This window comes from Mesoplodon bidens (assembly GCF_964165515.1).
Source record: "Mesoplodon bidens genome assembly, chromosome: X".
Taxonomy (NCBI): Eukaryota; Metazoa; Chordata; class Mammalia; order Artiodactyla; family Ziphiidae; genus Mesoplodon; species Mesoplodon bidens.
Window position 1 is genome coordinate 98428948 of NC_138163.1, and position 16651 is coordinate 98445598.

A 16651-nucleotide genomic window follows, 5' to 3' on the forward strand; every position below is an offset into this window, starting at 1 on the left:
TCATACCTCTAAGGAGGTGGCACCAGCCAGATGCTGCTAGGTCTCTGAGGGGGGGGGGGTACCCTAAAGCTGTTAGTGCTGGAAAAGTGAAAACTGGATTAAACTGCTGCTACCATGAGGAACTGCTGCTGCCCAAGTGAAGAAGCAATGCTGGGCTGACACTCAGATGAACAGGGAGCCAACTGGAAGGAAAAAAGGAGCAAGTCCCTTCTTCCTTCCGCAGGCTCAATATTTATATTTAGTATCTCTTACTGGTAGGACCCAACAGGGAGTAGCAGCTGGCAAGACAGAAATGTGTTCTGTAGAGTCATGGCCCCAGCATCACAAAGCCCAGTATAGAAGGGTAGGTTTGGAGCTGAAGCACAATAGATTAATAACTGGCATACTGTCTACACCCTGGACCCATCATTTCCACTTCTAGATTTAAACACTAAACACAAAAACGATACAAATGTCTTTCACTAGGGGAATGGAGAGATAAATAAATATATTTATCAACATGGATAGATCTTGGAAATGTAACATTTCATGAAAAAAAGCAAGTTGCATAAGTTTAAAAATAGTGTGATACCACTGATGTAAAGTATTTAAAAGAAATACAGCATTATATATTGTAGACTTCATATTACACAGAAAAAATTTAGGGTAGATTAAAATTCTAAATGTTGAAAGTGAAACCTTCACTTTAGAGGAAAGTATAGGAGAAAATTATCACCTTGAAACCAATAATATGAAAACATAAAACCTCAGCAGAAGAAAAGAGTTTAAAAAATTAAAGAACCAGTCACAGTCTGAGAGGAGATATTTGCAACACACATGACTGAAAAAGGATTTTTATATTTTCATATATTAAAAAAAAAACAAGAAAAACAACATTTAAACCAAGAAGTAAAAGATAAACAGCCCATTAGAAAACAATGAGCAAAGGATAAGAACAGTGATTGCACAGACGAAATAAAACAAATGGCCAGTCAACAGGTAAGCCAATGTTCAACCTCACCACTAATTAGGGAAATCCAAATGAAATGAAAACAACAATGAGCCACTCCCTAAGGCCATCAGGACAATTTTCAAACCAACGTAAGAGCCAAATTGTTACAAGTGCACTCTGTGTGCACCGGTAATCAGATGGCCCAAAGGGCTTGGTCAAATGGTGAGGGGAATCTTCTTAGAGAAGCTTTCTCTATAGTACAAGGCAAGGGCTGGCCTAAGTGAGTTCTCTGATGTTCTCTGAGGTGTGCTTTCTGGCAGAAGGCTTTCCCACATTCTTGACATTCAAACGGTCTCTATCCTGTGTCAATGAGGCATACTTGCACATAGAAGGCATTTCTGCATTCACTTCATTCATAACGTTTCTCCTACGTGAGTTCTCCGATGTTGACACAGGGATTTCTTCATACTGAAGATTTTTCCACATTCACTACATTCATAGGGTTTCTCTCCTGAATGCATTCTCTGATGTTCAATGAGGCGTGCTTTGACATAGAAGGCATTACCGCATTTATTACATTCATAAGGTTTCTCTCCTGTGTGAATTCGCTGATGTATTCCGAGAGATGAGTGCACCCTGAAAGATTTCCCACATTCGTTACACTGATAGGGTTTTTCACCTGTATGAGTTCTCTGGTGATTATTGAGAGTCATCTTCATTCTGAAGAACTTCCCACATTCACCACATTTATAGGGTTTCTCGCCTGTGTGAATTCTTTGATGTTGGTTTAGGGATTTTTTTGCACGAAAGTTTTTCCCACAATCACCACATTCATAGGGTTTCTCCCCTGTGTGAGTTCTCTGGTGTTGAGTAAGGGATATCTTAACGCGAAATGTTTTCCCACATTCACCACATTCATAGGGTTTCTCCCCTGTGTGAGTTCTCTGATGAATCATGAGGGTTGCCTTCTCAGAAAAGGTTTTCCCACACTCAGTGCATTCATAGGGTCTCTCTCCTGTGTGTGTCCTCCGATGTAGAATGAGTTGTGACTTCCTGCCAAAAGATTTTCCACATTCATTACATTCAAAGGGCTTCTCCCCTGTGTGAGTTTTCTGATGAGCAATGAGGTATGATCTTGCACTAAAGGTTTTTGCACATTCACCACATTTATAGGGTCTCTCGCCTGTGTGTATTCTCAGATGTTCAATAAGATTTGATTTCCTGCAGTAAGTTTTCCCACATTCATGACATTCAAAGTTTTTCTCTCCTGTGTGTGTTCTTTTATGTCCAACAAAGGCTGTTCTCTTGTAGAAGCCTTTCCCATATTCAACAGTTTGATCCAAAGTTTGAATCTTCTGATGCTGAAGGTCATTATCATGACTGAGGGCATTACCCCCAACAGAATTGTTGGCACACAGCAGTGAGAGAGAGCCTTTAAAAACAGATCAGATCATATCACTCTCACTCAAAACCCAACATAGGCTTTCCCTTGTCACAGTGTAAAATTAAAATGCTTAACAAAGCCTACAAAAATTCTACATAACTTAGCCCCCAGCTAACTCTCTGATATCACCTCTTAACACTCTCACCACCCACCATTAAGCCACACCAGCATCTTTGCTGTTCCTATGATATATTGCTCAGACTAGGCTTGGCACTTACTGTTCTCTCTGCTCAGAATACTAAATTTCCACATGGCTCTGTCTCTCTCACTTCACTAATGTTGGTGCACTAATGTTAACTTCCCCAAAGAGTCTTCTCTGACCACATTCCCCAAAAGCACAAACTCCATCACTGTCTATTCTTCTTATCTTGAATTGATTTTTTTTTCACCACCAAACACCATGTATTTGTTTGTTTCTGGTCTCTTTCCCTCATTAGACTGCAAGCTCCAGGAGAACAGAGATATTACTTTATTCACTACTGGATCCCCACACCTAGAATGTGACCAGCATATAGTTGACCTCATTTAAGATTTGGTAGATGACTAAATGAATGTATGAATGATTGCTTGACAACAGAAGGCATCCAAGGCAATGGAGGGAAGGAAGGCAATTGAGAATACTAAAGAGAGACAGACTAGCTAAGAATAAATGTCTATGCTGAGGCAGGCAGGGAAAGATAAGAGTGGTAAATGACTACAAAAATTGAGATAAAATAGGAGAGAGCACTTAAGTGTGAGCATGATATTGGGATGTAGGATTTAGGTATCTAAAGCATATAGACCTTTGTCCTCCAGTCAGTTTCAAAGAGCAAGGGCCTCTGAAAAGAGATTCCTGAAAAACACTGCCCAAACTTAACCTTTGACCTGAATTCCTGAGCTATTATTTCCCCTATTTCCCATATGCCTAGTTCTTGCTCACTCACCTGGGTAACCATGGCCTGAGGATTCCTCCTCTAATATCCACAATTCTTCCCCTCGCTCCAACTTGAAGATCATCTCCGGTTTGGCCACGCAGAGGCCTGTTAATGGGAAATGGCACAGGACGTGGGCCAAGTTGTCTGAGCTTTAGGGCCTCTGATGGAGGAGAAAAGTGCATCTTCATGAGCTGCACAAGGAAGGGCGCCCATTGAAACCTTTCATTGGGGGACATGAGAACACACACACTCTTCCTGGTGCCCCAAACTGATAAATCATCTGTGACCCCTTGAATCTAGAACTAAAGTATCACTGAACTCTGCAAAGGCTGCCCAGGTTACAGCAACCAAGGAAGGAAACACATGCTACCAGGAGTTACATGGACAATAATCCTCACCCACAGATGCCAGGTTGCTGTAGTTCTCCAGCATCACATCCTTGTGCATGGTCCTCTGGGCAGGGTCCAGTCTGTACCACTCCTGTCGGGTAAAATCCACAGCCACGTCTTCAAATGACACAGACCCCTGTAACAACAATCTGCAATGATCAGAATAGGACACATGGAAAAGTTGTGTGGGAACAAATTCTTTCAATAGAACACTTTTGACAGTTGACTAGAAAAAGCTACACTGGTGTCAACTGAAAAAAAAAAAGCACAATGTGAGAGTTGTGAGTTAAGTTTTATTTGGGGCAAAATGAGGACTATAGCTCAGGAGACAGCCTCTCAGATAGCTCTGAGGAACTGCTCTGAAGAGGCGAGGGGGGAGGTCAGTATATATGTGATTTTGGTGAAGGGGGTACATGCAATTAAGCACACATCTTGGTAGAAGGTTGCTGCTAGTCAGAAGGAGCAGATGTCTCTGTTAATGGTTTTAGTGCTTTGCTAGATATGAGAAGATGCAAGAAATTGAGTTCAGAAAATTTTCTCCTGAAAATATCTATCTGAAGGCCTGTTCTGCCAGTTTTTCCCAGAGCACAGAGGGCCTCATTCCTGATCTCCACCCTGAACTCCTTTCAGGGTATGTTGAAGGTCAGTGACTGCAGTGGCTAGTGACTTCATTCTTGTAGAGGCAGATAGCAAGTGACAATTTTTATCTGGCACTGGAAACCTGACCCTGTCTTGCTTTATACTATACTTTGGGGGAAGAAAACACAGAACAGTCCTGCTAGTGTATTAACTTTTCAATTCATGGAGAAAAGACCACTGACTACTGAGTTAACACTCTGTGCCTGGACCTGTCCCAACTGCTGGGGAAACAAAGATAGAGTACCTGCTCTCAAGGAGCTCGTACCCCAATAAGGAGACTTGCACAGGCATGCCGTGTTTTACTGCGCTTCACTTTATTGTGCTTCACAGATACCACGTTTTTTACAAATTGAAGGTTTGTGGCAACCCTGCATTGTCAGATGATGGTTAGCATTTTTAAGCAACAAAGTATTTTTTAATTAATGTATGTACATTGGTTTTTTTAAACATAATGTTATTGCACACTTAACAGACTACAGTATAATGTCAATGTAACTTTTATATGCACCGGGAAACCAAAAAATTTGTGTGTCTCGCTTTATTGCGATATTTTCTTTATTGCAGTGGTCTGGAACCAAATCTCCAATATTTTGGAGGTATGCCTATATGTGAATACACACCTTCAATGAGATGTTACAGGAGCTATGTTGGACATGTGTACAGGGTGCAATGGGCTTTCACAGGGGATGGAATAAGATTCCAACTTGTGTTATTGGGGAGGTAGAGCTTTGAATCCTTAAACAAGAATATAATCTCCCTCACAAATATGGAGCAGTAGTATGAGAAAAGGCAGGAAGACATGAAACACACATGGTGAGTTAGAGAACTACAAATAGCACAGTATGACAGGAAAACAGTGCTTTGGGCTGTGATGAGATAAAGAGCTATAGAGATATTCAGGGGCAGACAGTGGAGGGATTTTCACCTTTTTTTTTTTCTATAGATCATCAATCTCCAAAATACTTGACTCTTTATATGATCAGAATATTTTCTGACCTTCCCACAATATAGTTAGATTTATAAGTTATACAGAAGTACTGTCAAGTAGGAGAAAGGGAGAGAATATTACTCCCAGGATAAAAGCATGAACAGCTGGGTGGAGGCTGGTGCTACAGTATTGAGATTAGCAAAACAGGAAAGACAGTGGGTTGGCAGAAGGGGAAATTGAGATGGATCTTGGACCTGAGCTGGAGTGTTTATGTCACATACTGATAGAGACATCCAGCTGGAAGGTGCATATATGATGCTGGATCTGTGAGAGGAGGCTAGGATAGACGAAGGATTGAGAGGCAGTAGCATTTCAGCACTAGCTGAAGCCACAAGAATAAACTGGGTGGCTAAGAGAACACAGAACTTGAGAGAGCCATCAAATACAGAGTCAGCAGGTACACCAATAAGACATGAAGACTGAAAGGGGGTGGGAGGGGCTCTTGTGGGACAGAGAAAATGAGAGAAAGCCTATTTTCTTTCTCATGCAGTCCTGTCCCAAAGTAAATCCCAGTGCCAAAGATGTAACCTTGCAGCAGCAGGCTCCTCAAACTCTAAGGGAGAGGAATCCTCTTCTTTGGCCAGAGGAATAGTGGTCTGAAGAGTATGGGAAGGATCCCCATTGCCTTTTTTCTAACCTCTCACCACTTGGCCTCAAGGGCAAACCTAGTTGCAGAAAGTGAGTGCCAGGATGGAGATGAAAGCCCCAACTGTCCAGCTAGAGGACCAAGATGGGGAAGCCCTGGGAACAGGGGTGTAGGGGAGATCACCCTAACAATATAGCTTCAAAATACATGAAGCAAAACTGAAAGAAGAAATGGGACAATCCACAAATATGGCTGCCAACTTTCATCACCTCTCTTAGTGATGAGTGAAAATCAACAAGGATACAGAAAAACTGAACACCACCAATCATCCAATGAATTGTAGAACATTTCACTCAAAAATTGAGATTAACTGTTTCTTCAAGTATACATGGAATATTCACCAAGCTAGACCATATCCTGGATCATAAAACAAACCTCAACACAATCAAAGGACCCACTGGGTACCAAGGAAAATTGACTTGGAACAATCAACTCTTAGATTTATCCTAATTAAAACTATTAGAATTTACAGGCAAAGAAAAATATTCTTCAGGGCCTCCAGGCAAAAGAATTAGATCGGCATCAATTTCTCAAAAACAACATAGAAAGCAAGGCACTAGTAGAACAGCACATTCAAGAAACTTAAGGAAAGAAAGTACAAATAAAGGAAATTATATCCAGCCAAGATACCCTTCAAGTATCAAGGTCGTCAGAAAAAGTTTTGAATAGGCCAGAATATATGTGCCCTTCCTAAGGAATTTGCTAGAGCTGCACTGTTTAGTACGGTAGCCACTAACTACATGTGGCTATTTGAGTTTAAATTTTGATGAATTTAAATGGAATAAAATTAAAAATTCAGTTCCTCAGTCACACTAGGCACATTTCCAGTGCTCAGTAGCCACATGTGGCTGGTTACAGTACTGGACAGTACTGGACAGCACAGATACAGAACATTCCCATCACTGAAGGAAGTGTTACTGGATAGCACTATACTAAACAATGAGCTTCAACCAAAAACAATGAATGGGAAAATTCTGGCAAAAGGACTGACAGTAAGCATTTCATATATTTAATGGTAAAGCTAAGACTAAAATAAGGCTGGGGTCATGGGTTGAAGGATAATGTATAAACATTAAGTGTTCTGACAAAGTAGAAAAAATACAACTAAAATATGGGAAGAGAAGAGGAAGAAAAAGGGGGAAACTGAATAAGATCATTTACTGCTGTATAGGTAACATATGAGAGACAAATTAGATGGTAAAAGATTAATTTAAAATAGGTAAATTGGTAAAGCCATTATGGAAAACAATGTGAAGATTACTCAAGTAATTAAAACTAGAACTACTGTATGATCCAGCGGTCCTGCTTCTGGGTATATATCCAAAGGAAATGAAATAACTATCCCGAATAGGTATCTGCACTCCCATGTTCATTGCAACATTATTTGCAATAGCCAATACATGGAAATAACCTAAGTGTCCATCAGTGGATGAATGGATAAAAAAAGATCTGGTATATAGAGAGTGGAGTAGTATTCAGCCATGAGAAAGAAGGAAATCCTGCCATTTGCAACAACATGGATGAACCTGGAGGACATTATGCTAAGTGAAATAAGTCAGGCAGAAAGACAAATACTGTATGATCTCACTAATATGTGGAATCTAAAAAAAAAAATTAAAAAGTCAAACTCAGAAGCAAAGAGTAGAATGTTGGTTACCAAGGGTATGGGGGAAATGAGGAGAGATGTTGGTCAAAGAGTATAAAGTTACATTTATGTAGGATGAATAAAGTCTAGAGATCTAATATACAAGCATGATGACTATACTTAACACTGTATTGAACAATGGAAATATACTAAGAGAGTAAATTTCAGGCGCACTCATCACACACAAAAAATGGTAACTACGTAAGGAGATGATATGTTAATTAGCTTAACTGTAGGAATAATTTCACTATGTATATGTATATGAAATCATCATGCTGTACACCTTAAATATATACAATTTTATAAATAAATATGTAAATAAAAAGAAAGATAAAAGGGTTGACTAAGAGTTCTATAAAAAGGATTAACACAAAGGTAACCACCAGCAGAAAAATACAAGTCTTCCTAACTACCAAAAAAAGTTTAGAGGAAACACTCAATAGAAAAAGAAACACAGTAAATATAACAAATACACACAGTAATTACATCATAAGATAAAATGAGAGAACTGAGAACATATTTGTATTATTTATATTACCAAACAGTAATACAAATAAATGTGAATAGGCTTACTTCATCTATTAAAAGAAAAAGGTTTTCACATTGCCTTGTAAAGCAGAACCCAACACAATGCTGTATACAAGAGACATGCTTAAAATGGTCTTTCAAAAAGGCTAAAGATTGCCTAAAAAGATGGGCAAAGATTTACCAAATGAAAACAGTATAAAACCAGGGATTGAAATCCTGATACCAGACAGAGTGGAATTCCAAAAGGAATTATATAAGATAAAGTAGGATACTTCATAATGTTACAAGCCCTGTTCACAATGAAGATATAACAATAAAGATATTTGTAAATATCTATGCACAAAGTAACACAGCAAAAGCCTACATAAGCTGAAAACTACAGAGGTACAAGAAGAAATACAAGCTTTCTCTAATGGGAGACTTTTAAAGAGAGAGAGAAAGGGAGGGAGGGAGAGAGGGAGAGAGAAGGAAAGAACAAAAGAAAGAAACACTATACCCAGATCATACAGAATATACTTTTTCTCAGGTGTACATGGAACATTCACAAAACTTGATCATATACTAGGGCACAAAGAAAACAATCTCGGTAAGTTCCTTAAAATCGAAATATTACAAGCAACACTGATCACAATCAATAAAGAAATTTAAGACCTAAAAATGGACAAGCTGATTCTAAAATTAATATAGAAATAAAACCACAAGACTTAGATTAGCCAGAGCAATTCTGAACAAGAAGAAAAAAGTTAGAGGACTTACATTACCTCATTTCAAGACTTATAAAGCTACAGTTTTCAAAACAGTGTAGTATTTTTGTAAAGATATACATGAGAGGGACTTCCCTGGGGGTCCAATGGGTAAGACTCCACGCTCCCAATGCAGGGGGCCCAGGTTCAATTCCTGGTCGGGGAACTAGATCCCGCATGCATGCCACAACTAAGTCTGCATGCCGCAACTAAAAAAAAAAAAAAAAAAAAAAAAAGATCCTGCATGCCGGAACAAAGATCCCGCATGCCGGAACGAAGATCCTGCATTCCACAACTAAGAGCTGGCGCAGCCAAAATAAATAAATAAAATTTTTAAAAAGATATCCATGAGACAAAATAGAGTTTAGAAATAGATTCACACATATATGACCAACTGATGTCTGACAAAGGTGTCAAGAATATTCAGTGGGGACCTCCTAGAGAAATGGAAATAAAAACAAAAATAAACAAATGGGACCTAAGGAAACTTCAAAGCTTTTGCACAGCAAAGGAAACCATAAACAAGATGAAAAGACAACCCTCAGAATGGGAGAAAATATTTGCAAACGAAGCAACTGACAAAGGATTTATCTCCAAAATATACAAACAGCTCATGCAGCTCAATATCAAAAAAACAAACAACCCAATCCAAAAATGGACAGAAGACCTAAATAGACATTTTTCCAAAGAAGACACACAGATGGCCAACAAACACATGAAAGGATGTGCAGCATCACTAATCATTAGAGAAATGCAAATCAAAACTACAATGAGGTATCACCTCACACCAGTCAGAATGGCCATCATCAAAAGATCTACAAACAATAAATGCTGGAGAGGGTGTGGAGAAAAGGGAACCCTCTTGCACTGTTTGTGGGAATGTAAATGGATACAGCCACTATGGAGGTTCCTTAAAAAACTAAAAATAGAACTAGCATTCGACCCAGCAATCCCACTACTGGGCATATACCCTGAGAAAACCATAATTCAAAAAGAGTCATGTACCGCAATGTTCATTGCAGCACTATTTACAGTAGCCAGGACATGGAAGCAACCTAAGTGTCCATCAACAGATGAATGGATAAAGAAGATGTGGCACATATATACAATGGAATATTACTCAGCCATAAAAAGAAACGAAATTGAAAAAAAAGAAACGAAATTGAGTTATTTGTAGGGAGGTGGATGGACCTAAAGTCTGTCATACAGAGTGAAGTAAGTCAGAAAGAGAAAAACAAATACCATATGTTAACACATATATATGAAATCTAAAAAAAAAATACTAGTGATTCAAAAAGGTCAGGTCTTCTAACACATATATATGGAATCTAAAAAAAAAAAAAAAGGTTCTGAAGAACCTAGGGGCAGGACAGGCATAAAGACGCAGATGTAGAGAATGGACTTGAGGACACGGGGAGGCGGAAGGGTAAGCTGGGACGAAGTGAGAGAGTGGCATGGACATATATACACTACCAAATGTAAAATAGATAGCTAGTGGGAAGCAGCCACAGAGCACAGGGAGATCAGCTCGGTGCTTTGTGACCACCTAGAGGGGTGGGATAGGGAGGGTGGGAGGGAGACGCAAGAGGGAGAAGATATGGGGATATATGTATACGTATTGCTGATTCACTTTGTTATACAGGAGAAACTAACACAACATTGTAAAGCAATTACACTCCAATAAAGATGTTAAAAAAAAAAGAATATTCAGTGGGGAAAGGATACTCTTCTCAACAAATGTCTCTGGAACAATCAATCAGACAGTCATATCCAGAAAAACTTCAGAATTCCTGAGGGATATTTACTGAACTGTTAAGACTGGTTATCTCCAGAAGATGAGATTATGAGGACTCTTCAAATTAAAATTTTTATGTTTCTGATCATTTAGTTAAGGTAGTGTCCGTGAGTTTTCTCCACTGTAAAGTTACCAATTTTCCCTATGTAATTAATGAGCAATGTGTAGGAACATACCTTGAAACTATGTACATGTGTTGTTCCTCATTAAACTTTCATCCAATAGCTTTGGCATCCATCAGTGATTCTTGCTTGGCTTAATTATTACTAACTAGAATGGTTGCAAAAGGTTATTTTTCTAACTCCATCATTCTTTCCACATTACTAGTTGCCACTAGACCTTAAGAAAGAGCTTTCCTTTCTCCCTCGTTCATACATTTACTATCAGTATGGACTCAAGGTTTATCTTAGGCCATGTACACATATGTGGGTAAATGGCCAGAGGGCAGAGCAGAAAGTTTTCTGGGACTCTTTGACATGGAAGAATAATGCACTGTGATTCCAAAATCTGTTGGTCAAGTCCTAACAGGGGTCACAGTTAGATTAAAAGGATATAGGGATGCAACAGTTGATGGAATTAAGGTGAAAATCTGCATGAAAATGGGAATATTTGAATAGACTTTATGTGAAGTGCACCTCCTTCATCTAAATGTATTCCTGAGATGGATATTTATGTCTGACTGGGGAATACTTCTCCTATGTAGTATTGTAAAACAAGAGGAATATAAGTTCATCCCTTGGCCAGTATTAATTGCACATGATAAATGAGAATCTTTATAATTGCCCAAGCTCATACAAGTTGTTATTTTGAAGCAGTGTAGAAAATGTGGTGGACAAAAAAAGTTATCATTTTAATTAATGACATGTTAGAAGCTGGAGTGCTGGTCCAACAAATTCTCTTAGAATAGCCCTGAGTGGCCCATGAAAAAGGCAGATGGCTCAGGGAGACTAACAGCAGATCATCAAGGCTTAAATAAATTAGTATCACCTAATAGCATCAGTACTTCCTGATATGGTTTCAACAGTGGAAAACTACAGGAAGCTAAAGGAGACTGGTTCTCAGTGACTGATCCTGCAAATGCTTTTTTCCCTATCTCAATATAGGAAGAGTCAACTACAGTTTACTTTCATGTGGGAAGGATCCTAATTTACATTTACTGTACTGTCAAAATGTTATTTGAATTCAGCAGCTGTCATAATTCAACTGTCATAATTTGGTTAGAAGGGATTTACACTTAATGCAGGTCCCAAGTATAATAATATACTACATTGATGATATCATAATATTGGAAACTGAAGATCGAGCCAGGACTGACTTAAATGCAATAGTGACACATACGATCAACAGAAGCTAGTTGATAAATCCAACAAGAATCTAAGGGCCCACTCAAATGGTGAAATTCTTAGGAATACCTTTGGCAGGAGCCACACATGACATTCCACAGGCAACAAAAAATGAAGTGTTGTTGCCTACCTTTGGTACTAAGAAGAAACACAGCCCATGATCGGATTACATGGATTTTGCAGGATACATGGTCCACATCTGCAAACATTGCTAGCTCCTCTCTATAAAATGACCCAAAAGAAGGCCATATTTGTATAAGGGCCTGAAAAAAAAGTAAGCTATGTCTGAATTGCAAAAAGAGGTAGCTCTCTTGATATCTTTGGGCATCATGAACGGAATGTTGCTGACAACAGGCAAAAGTGGAATTCAAGAGGGAATCTTATGCTAGAGAAAGAAACATTGTTGCAATAATTCAATTCTGTCTTCTTTTTTTTTTTTTTTTTGCAGTAAGCGGGCCTCTCATTGTTGTGGCCTCTCCAGTTGTGCTCTCCGGAGCACAGGCTCCAGAAGCACAGGCTCAGCGGCCATGGCTCACAGGCCCAGCTGCTCTGCGGCATGTGGGATCTTCCTGGACCGGGGCACAAACCCGTGTCCCCTGCATCGGCAGGCGGACTCTCAACCACTGCGCCACCAGGGAAGCCCCAATTCTGTCTTCTTGATGGTTCTTCTTTTATAAATCAGTTCCCTCTGGATGCTCCTTGAGAAAAAGCATGGCAGTTTACTGCACAGGCAGAAAGACCAACTACATCCATGGTGCACTCTTCCAGTGGAGACATTTGGACACTGTTGGGGATGGTACTTTATCCATGCCACGTCATCTGGACATTGATTAGCAATTTCTTATTTGGTAATGCTCCTCCTGCACAGACTTCTTTGATAACAACATCATCAGAACTCTCAAATTGTGCACCATCTAGCAACTCAGAAAAAAAGAGAACCAGCCAGAAAGGAGTGTCGGAAAAGCATGGGGAAGACTTCAAAAAGGAAGGCAGACAGATTAAGGACTCAATGATGGCGAAGATGAAAGCACTTGGAATACAAATTCTACTCAACAGGTGTAGTGAGACTAGAACAATACGTGCAATAATCATTGCATGTCTCTTACAATTTAATTCAACTAAAATTCTACTGGGATGTAGGATTGCTTTATGTTTTCCAACTAATCTTTATCTTAAAGTGTCTCTTTAATCCTGCTTAGTGGGTGTGGGTTAAAACTGTCTAACTCAGAAAAGTCAAGAGAGAAAATAACTACGAACTGGTTGCAAAGTCCCTGCATATGGCAACCAACTGTTAGAAGCCTAAAGAATCTAAAGGTCTTATATATAAAATAGATAAATAAGGTCCTACTGTATAGCAAAGGGAACTATATTCAATATCTTGTACTAACCTATAATGAAAAAGCATATATATATATATATATATATATATATATATATATATATATATGTATGTATGTATAACCGAATCACTTTGCTGTACACCAGAAACTAACACAACATTGTAAATCAACTATACTTCAATTAAAAAAAAAAGAATCTAAAGGTCTGACACAACTACCTTCCATCAACTTTCTTATGTAGTATTTTATGTACCCAGTCTCCCTATGCTCTCAGATGGCATGTTTTGTTTAGAAGTATTTTGGTCAAAAACTCTTAAGCCCACACAAAGTAACTGGTATATCACTGAGTAACTTGACTTTGGGTCAGATGCATTTTAATTACCCAATCAGAGGATAATTAATGTTCACCCTTTCTCTTATCACTCATTAACTATAAGCAAAATCTTATAGGTTTTAATCTTACTTAAACACTGAATGAAAAAAAAATTTTCAAAAAGAGAAAGAGCCATAGGAGTCCTGTAATAGCATTTATGACAAAGTTGTAATTGAAGATACTGTTTCCATCATCCATATGAAGATCCATCAAAAGATTTCTTAACTCTCAAGTATCAGGAAATCTTTACTATAGAGGAATTATCGATTTCTCTGTGGGGGCATTTAAATTCATGTGTTTCATTGGACTTCTAACTCTGTTATGTTGTCCCAGAATATCAGAGATAAATCTAGACGTCAAAGTTTCTAATTGTGTAGGATTGTTGACCAACATGCCTACATTCTAAAACTTGTTTTGATATCTTCTTCTTTTTATTTCCCTTCCTTTTATTCTAATATTTGTCTATTTATACTTAGAAGCTCCCTAAAAACCACAGGAAAACAAAAGTAATAAGTAAATAAATGAACAAATAAAAACTGGCTGGAGATGTGGCCATCTCTAACTCTTTTTTGGAAGATCTGGTAAGGAAGAGCTGGAGACGGGTAGAGCACTGATCAGGAAAAAGTTGCCCAGAATCATCAGCCTCCAAATAGTATTACTGTTTAGTGTGAAGAGGAAGATTTTTCACTGTCATCCACTGAATTCCTTACAATTTAGTGAACCCTCTCCTGTGACACAAACATTCAATTTCCAAAAAAAATCTTTAACAAATAATCATGGATGTACGTAAAGAAACAAATCGAGGAGTTTCACCATCAAATTGTAAATTATAATGAAAACTTACCACCATTGCAAGTGCTCAAAGGATGGAGTGCTATGTAACCACTAAAATTAGGTAGAAAATTATTTCTGGACATGGAAAAATATTTATCTAACACTCCCAATGTTTCCTTTTTTTAGAAAAGGCAACCATTCTTATTAGTTTTACTTCATTTGCCATTATTTGTTATATTATAGGATAAACCAAGAAAGTAATTGTGTTAATGTCATTATAACACCTCCAGCAAAAAAAGATATGTAAGTATAATAGCAAAGAAGTAAAAGTTCTGTAATTTTAATCTGAACTGGAAATGAGCTCTGTGTTTTTTTTCTCTCTTAAGAAGTAGGCTGATTTCTGCTTCTGGGAAAATAGAGTAAATATACTTTTCCCCATTCCTCCTACTAAGTATGACTAAAAACTCTGAACACCATATACAAAACAAAGTTCTAATTCAAAAAAATACACACACCCGGGGCTTCCCTGGTGGCGCAGTGGTTGAGAGTCCGCCTGCCGATGCAGGGGACACGGGTTCGTGCCCCGGTCTGGGAGGATCCCACATGCCGCGGAGCGGCTAGGCCCGTGAGCCATGGCTGCTGAGCCTGCGCATCCGGAGCCTGTGCTCTGCAAGGGGAGAGGCCACAACAGTGAGAGGCCCGCCTACCGCAAAAAAAAAAAAAAAAAAAAAAAAAAAAAAAAAAAAAACACACCCTAATGTTCATAGCAGCACTATTTACAATAGTCAAGACACAGAAGCATCCTGTATCCATCAACAGATGAATGGATAAAGAAGATGCGGTGTGTGTGTGTGTGTGTGTGTGTGTGTGTGTGTGTGTATATATATATATATATGTATATATATATATATATATATATAGTGCCACTTGGCACTGATGAGGTGACGCCCTCTCTTCCCCAGCTGGAGTGAAGTCAGAGGAAGCCAGCTAAAACAGGTTTAAATAAGAACAAGATTCTCATAGCATAATACCCAAAATGCCTAGGTTTCAATTGACAATCACTCATATCAAGAACCAGAAAAATCTCAAACTAAATGAAAAAAAATCAATAGGTATCAAGACTGACATAACAGAGATAATTATCCAGCAAAGATTTTGAATCAGTCATCACAAAAACGCTTCAGTGAGCATGTCTCAGGAAAAAAATAGAAGATATAAAAAAGACCCAAATGGAAATTTTAGACCTAAAAAACACAATAACTAAAATTAAAAACTCAATGGGTGGGGGCTTCCCTGGTGGTGCAATGGTTAAGAATCCCCCTGCCAATGCAGGTGACATGGGTTCGAGCCCTGGTCCAGGAAGATCCCACACGCCACGGAGCAACTAAGCCCATGCACCACAACTACTGAGCCTGCACTCTAGAGCCCGCGAGCCACAACTACTAAGGCCCGCATGCCACAACTACTGAAGCCTGTGTGCCTAGAGCCTGTGCTCTGCAGCAAGAGAAGCCACTGCAATGAGAAGCCCTCGCACAGCAACGAAGAGTAGCCCCCACTCGCCACAACTAGAGAAAGCCCACACATAGCAACGAAGACCCAACACAGCCAAAAAGTAAATAAAAAACACACAAAAAAAACACACAAAAAACCTCAATGGATGGCCTCAACAACAGAACAGAGGGGACAGAGGAAAGACTCAGTGAAATGGAACACAGAAGAATAGAAATTACCCAGACAAAATTGACTGGAAAAATACTGCCTCAGGGACCTGTGGTACTATAGCAAAAGAACCAACATTCATGTTATCAGAGCACAAAAAGGAAAGGAGAAAGAGGATGGGGCTTAAAAAGTACACAAAGAAATAATGGCTGAAAACGTCCCAATTTGGCAAAAGACATAAATTTACAGATTCAAGAAACAGAGCAAACCCCAAATAGGATAAAACCAAAGAAATCCACACCAAGACACACCCTTAAACTCCTGAAAATTAAAGATTAAAATATATGTACTGAGGGACTTCCCTGGTGGTCCAGTGGTAAAGAATCCACCTTGCAATGCAGGGAACGTAGGTTCAATCCTTAGTCAGCAAACTAAGATCCCACATGCCATGGGGCAGCTAAGCCCGCATGCCACAACTACTGAGCTCGTGCATCTCAGCT

At 38.9% G+C, this 16651-nt stretch overlaps 1 protein-coding gene across 1 annotated transcript in view; it reads right to left on the bottom strand.

The window, feature by feature from the left end:
* Nucleotides 1-713: 713 nt before the first annotated feature.
* Nucleotides 714-16651, bottom strand: part of ZNF157 (zinc finger protein 157) — a 28343-nt gene continuing 12405 nt past the window's right edge. Inside the window, exons 3-5 of the mRNA XM_081221456.1 lie at nt 3688-3814; nt 3299-3394; nt 714-2363 (exon numbers count right to left, since the gene is read on the bottom strand). Of these exons, the coding sequence (XP_081077582.1) occupies nt 1345-2363; nt 3299-3394; nt 3688-3814 (1242 nt within the window). The 3' untranslated portion in view covers nt 714-1344. The remainder of the gene's footprint in view (nt 2364-3298; nt 3395-3687; nt 3815-16651) is intronic.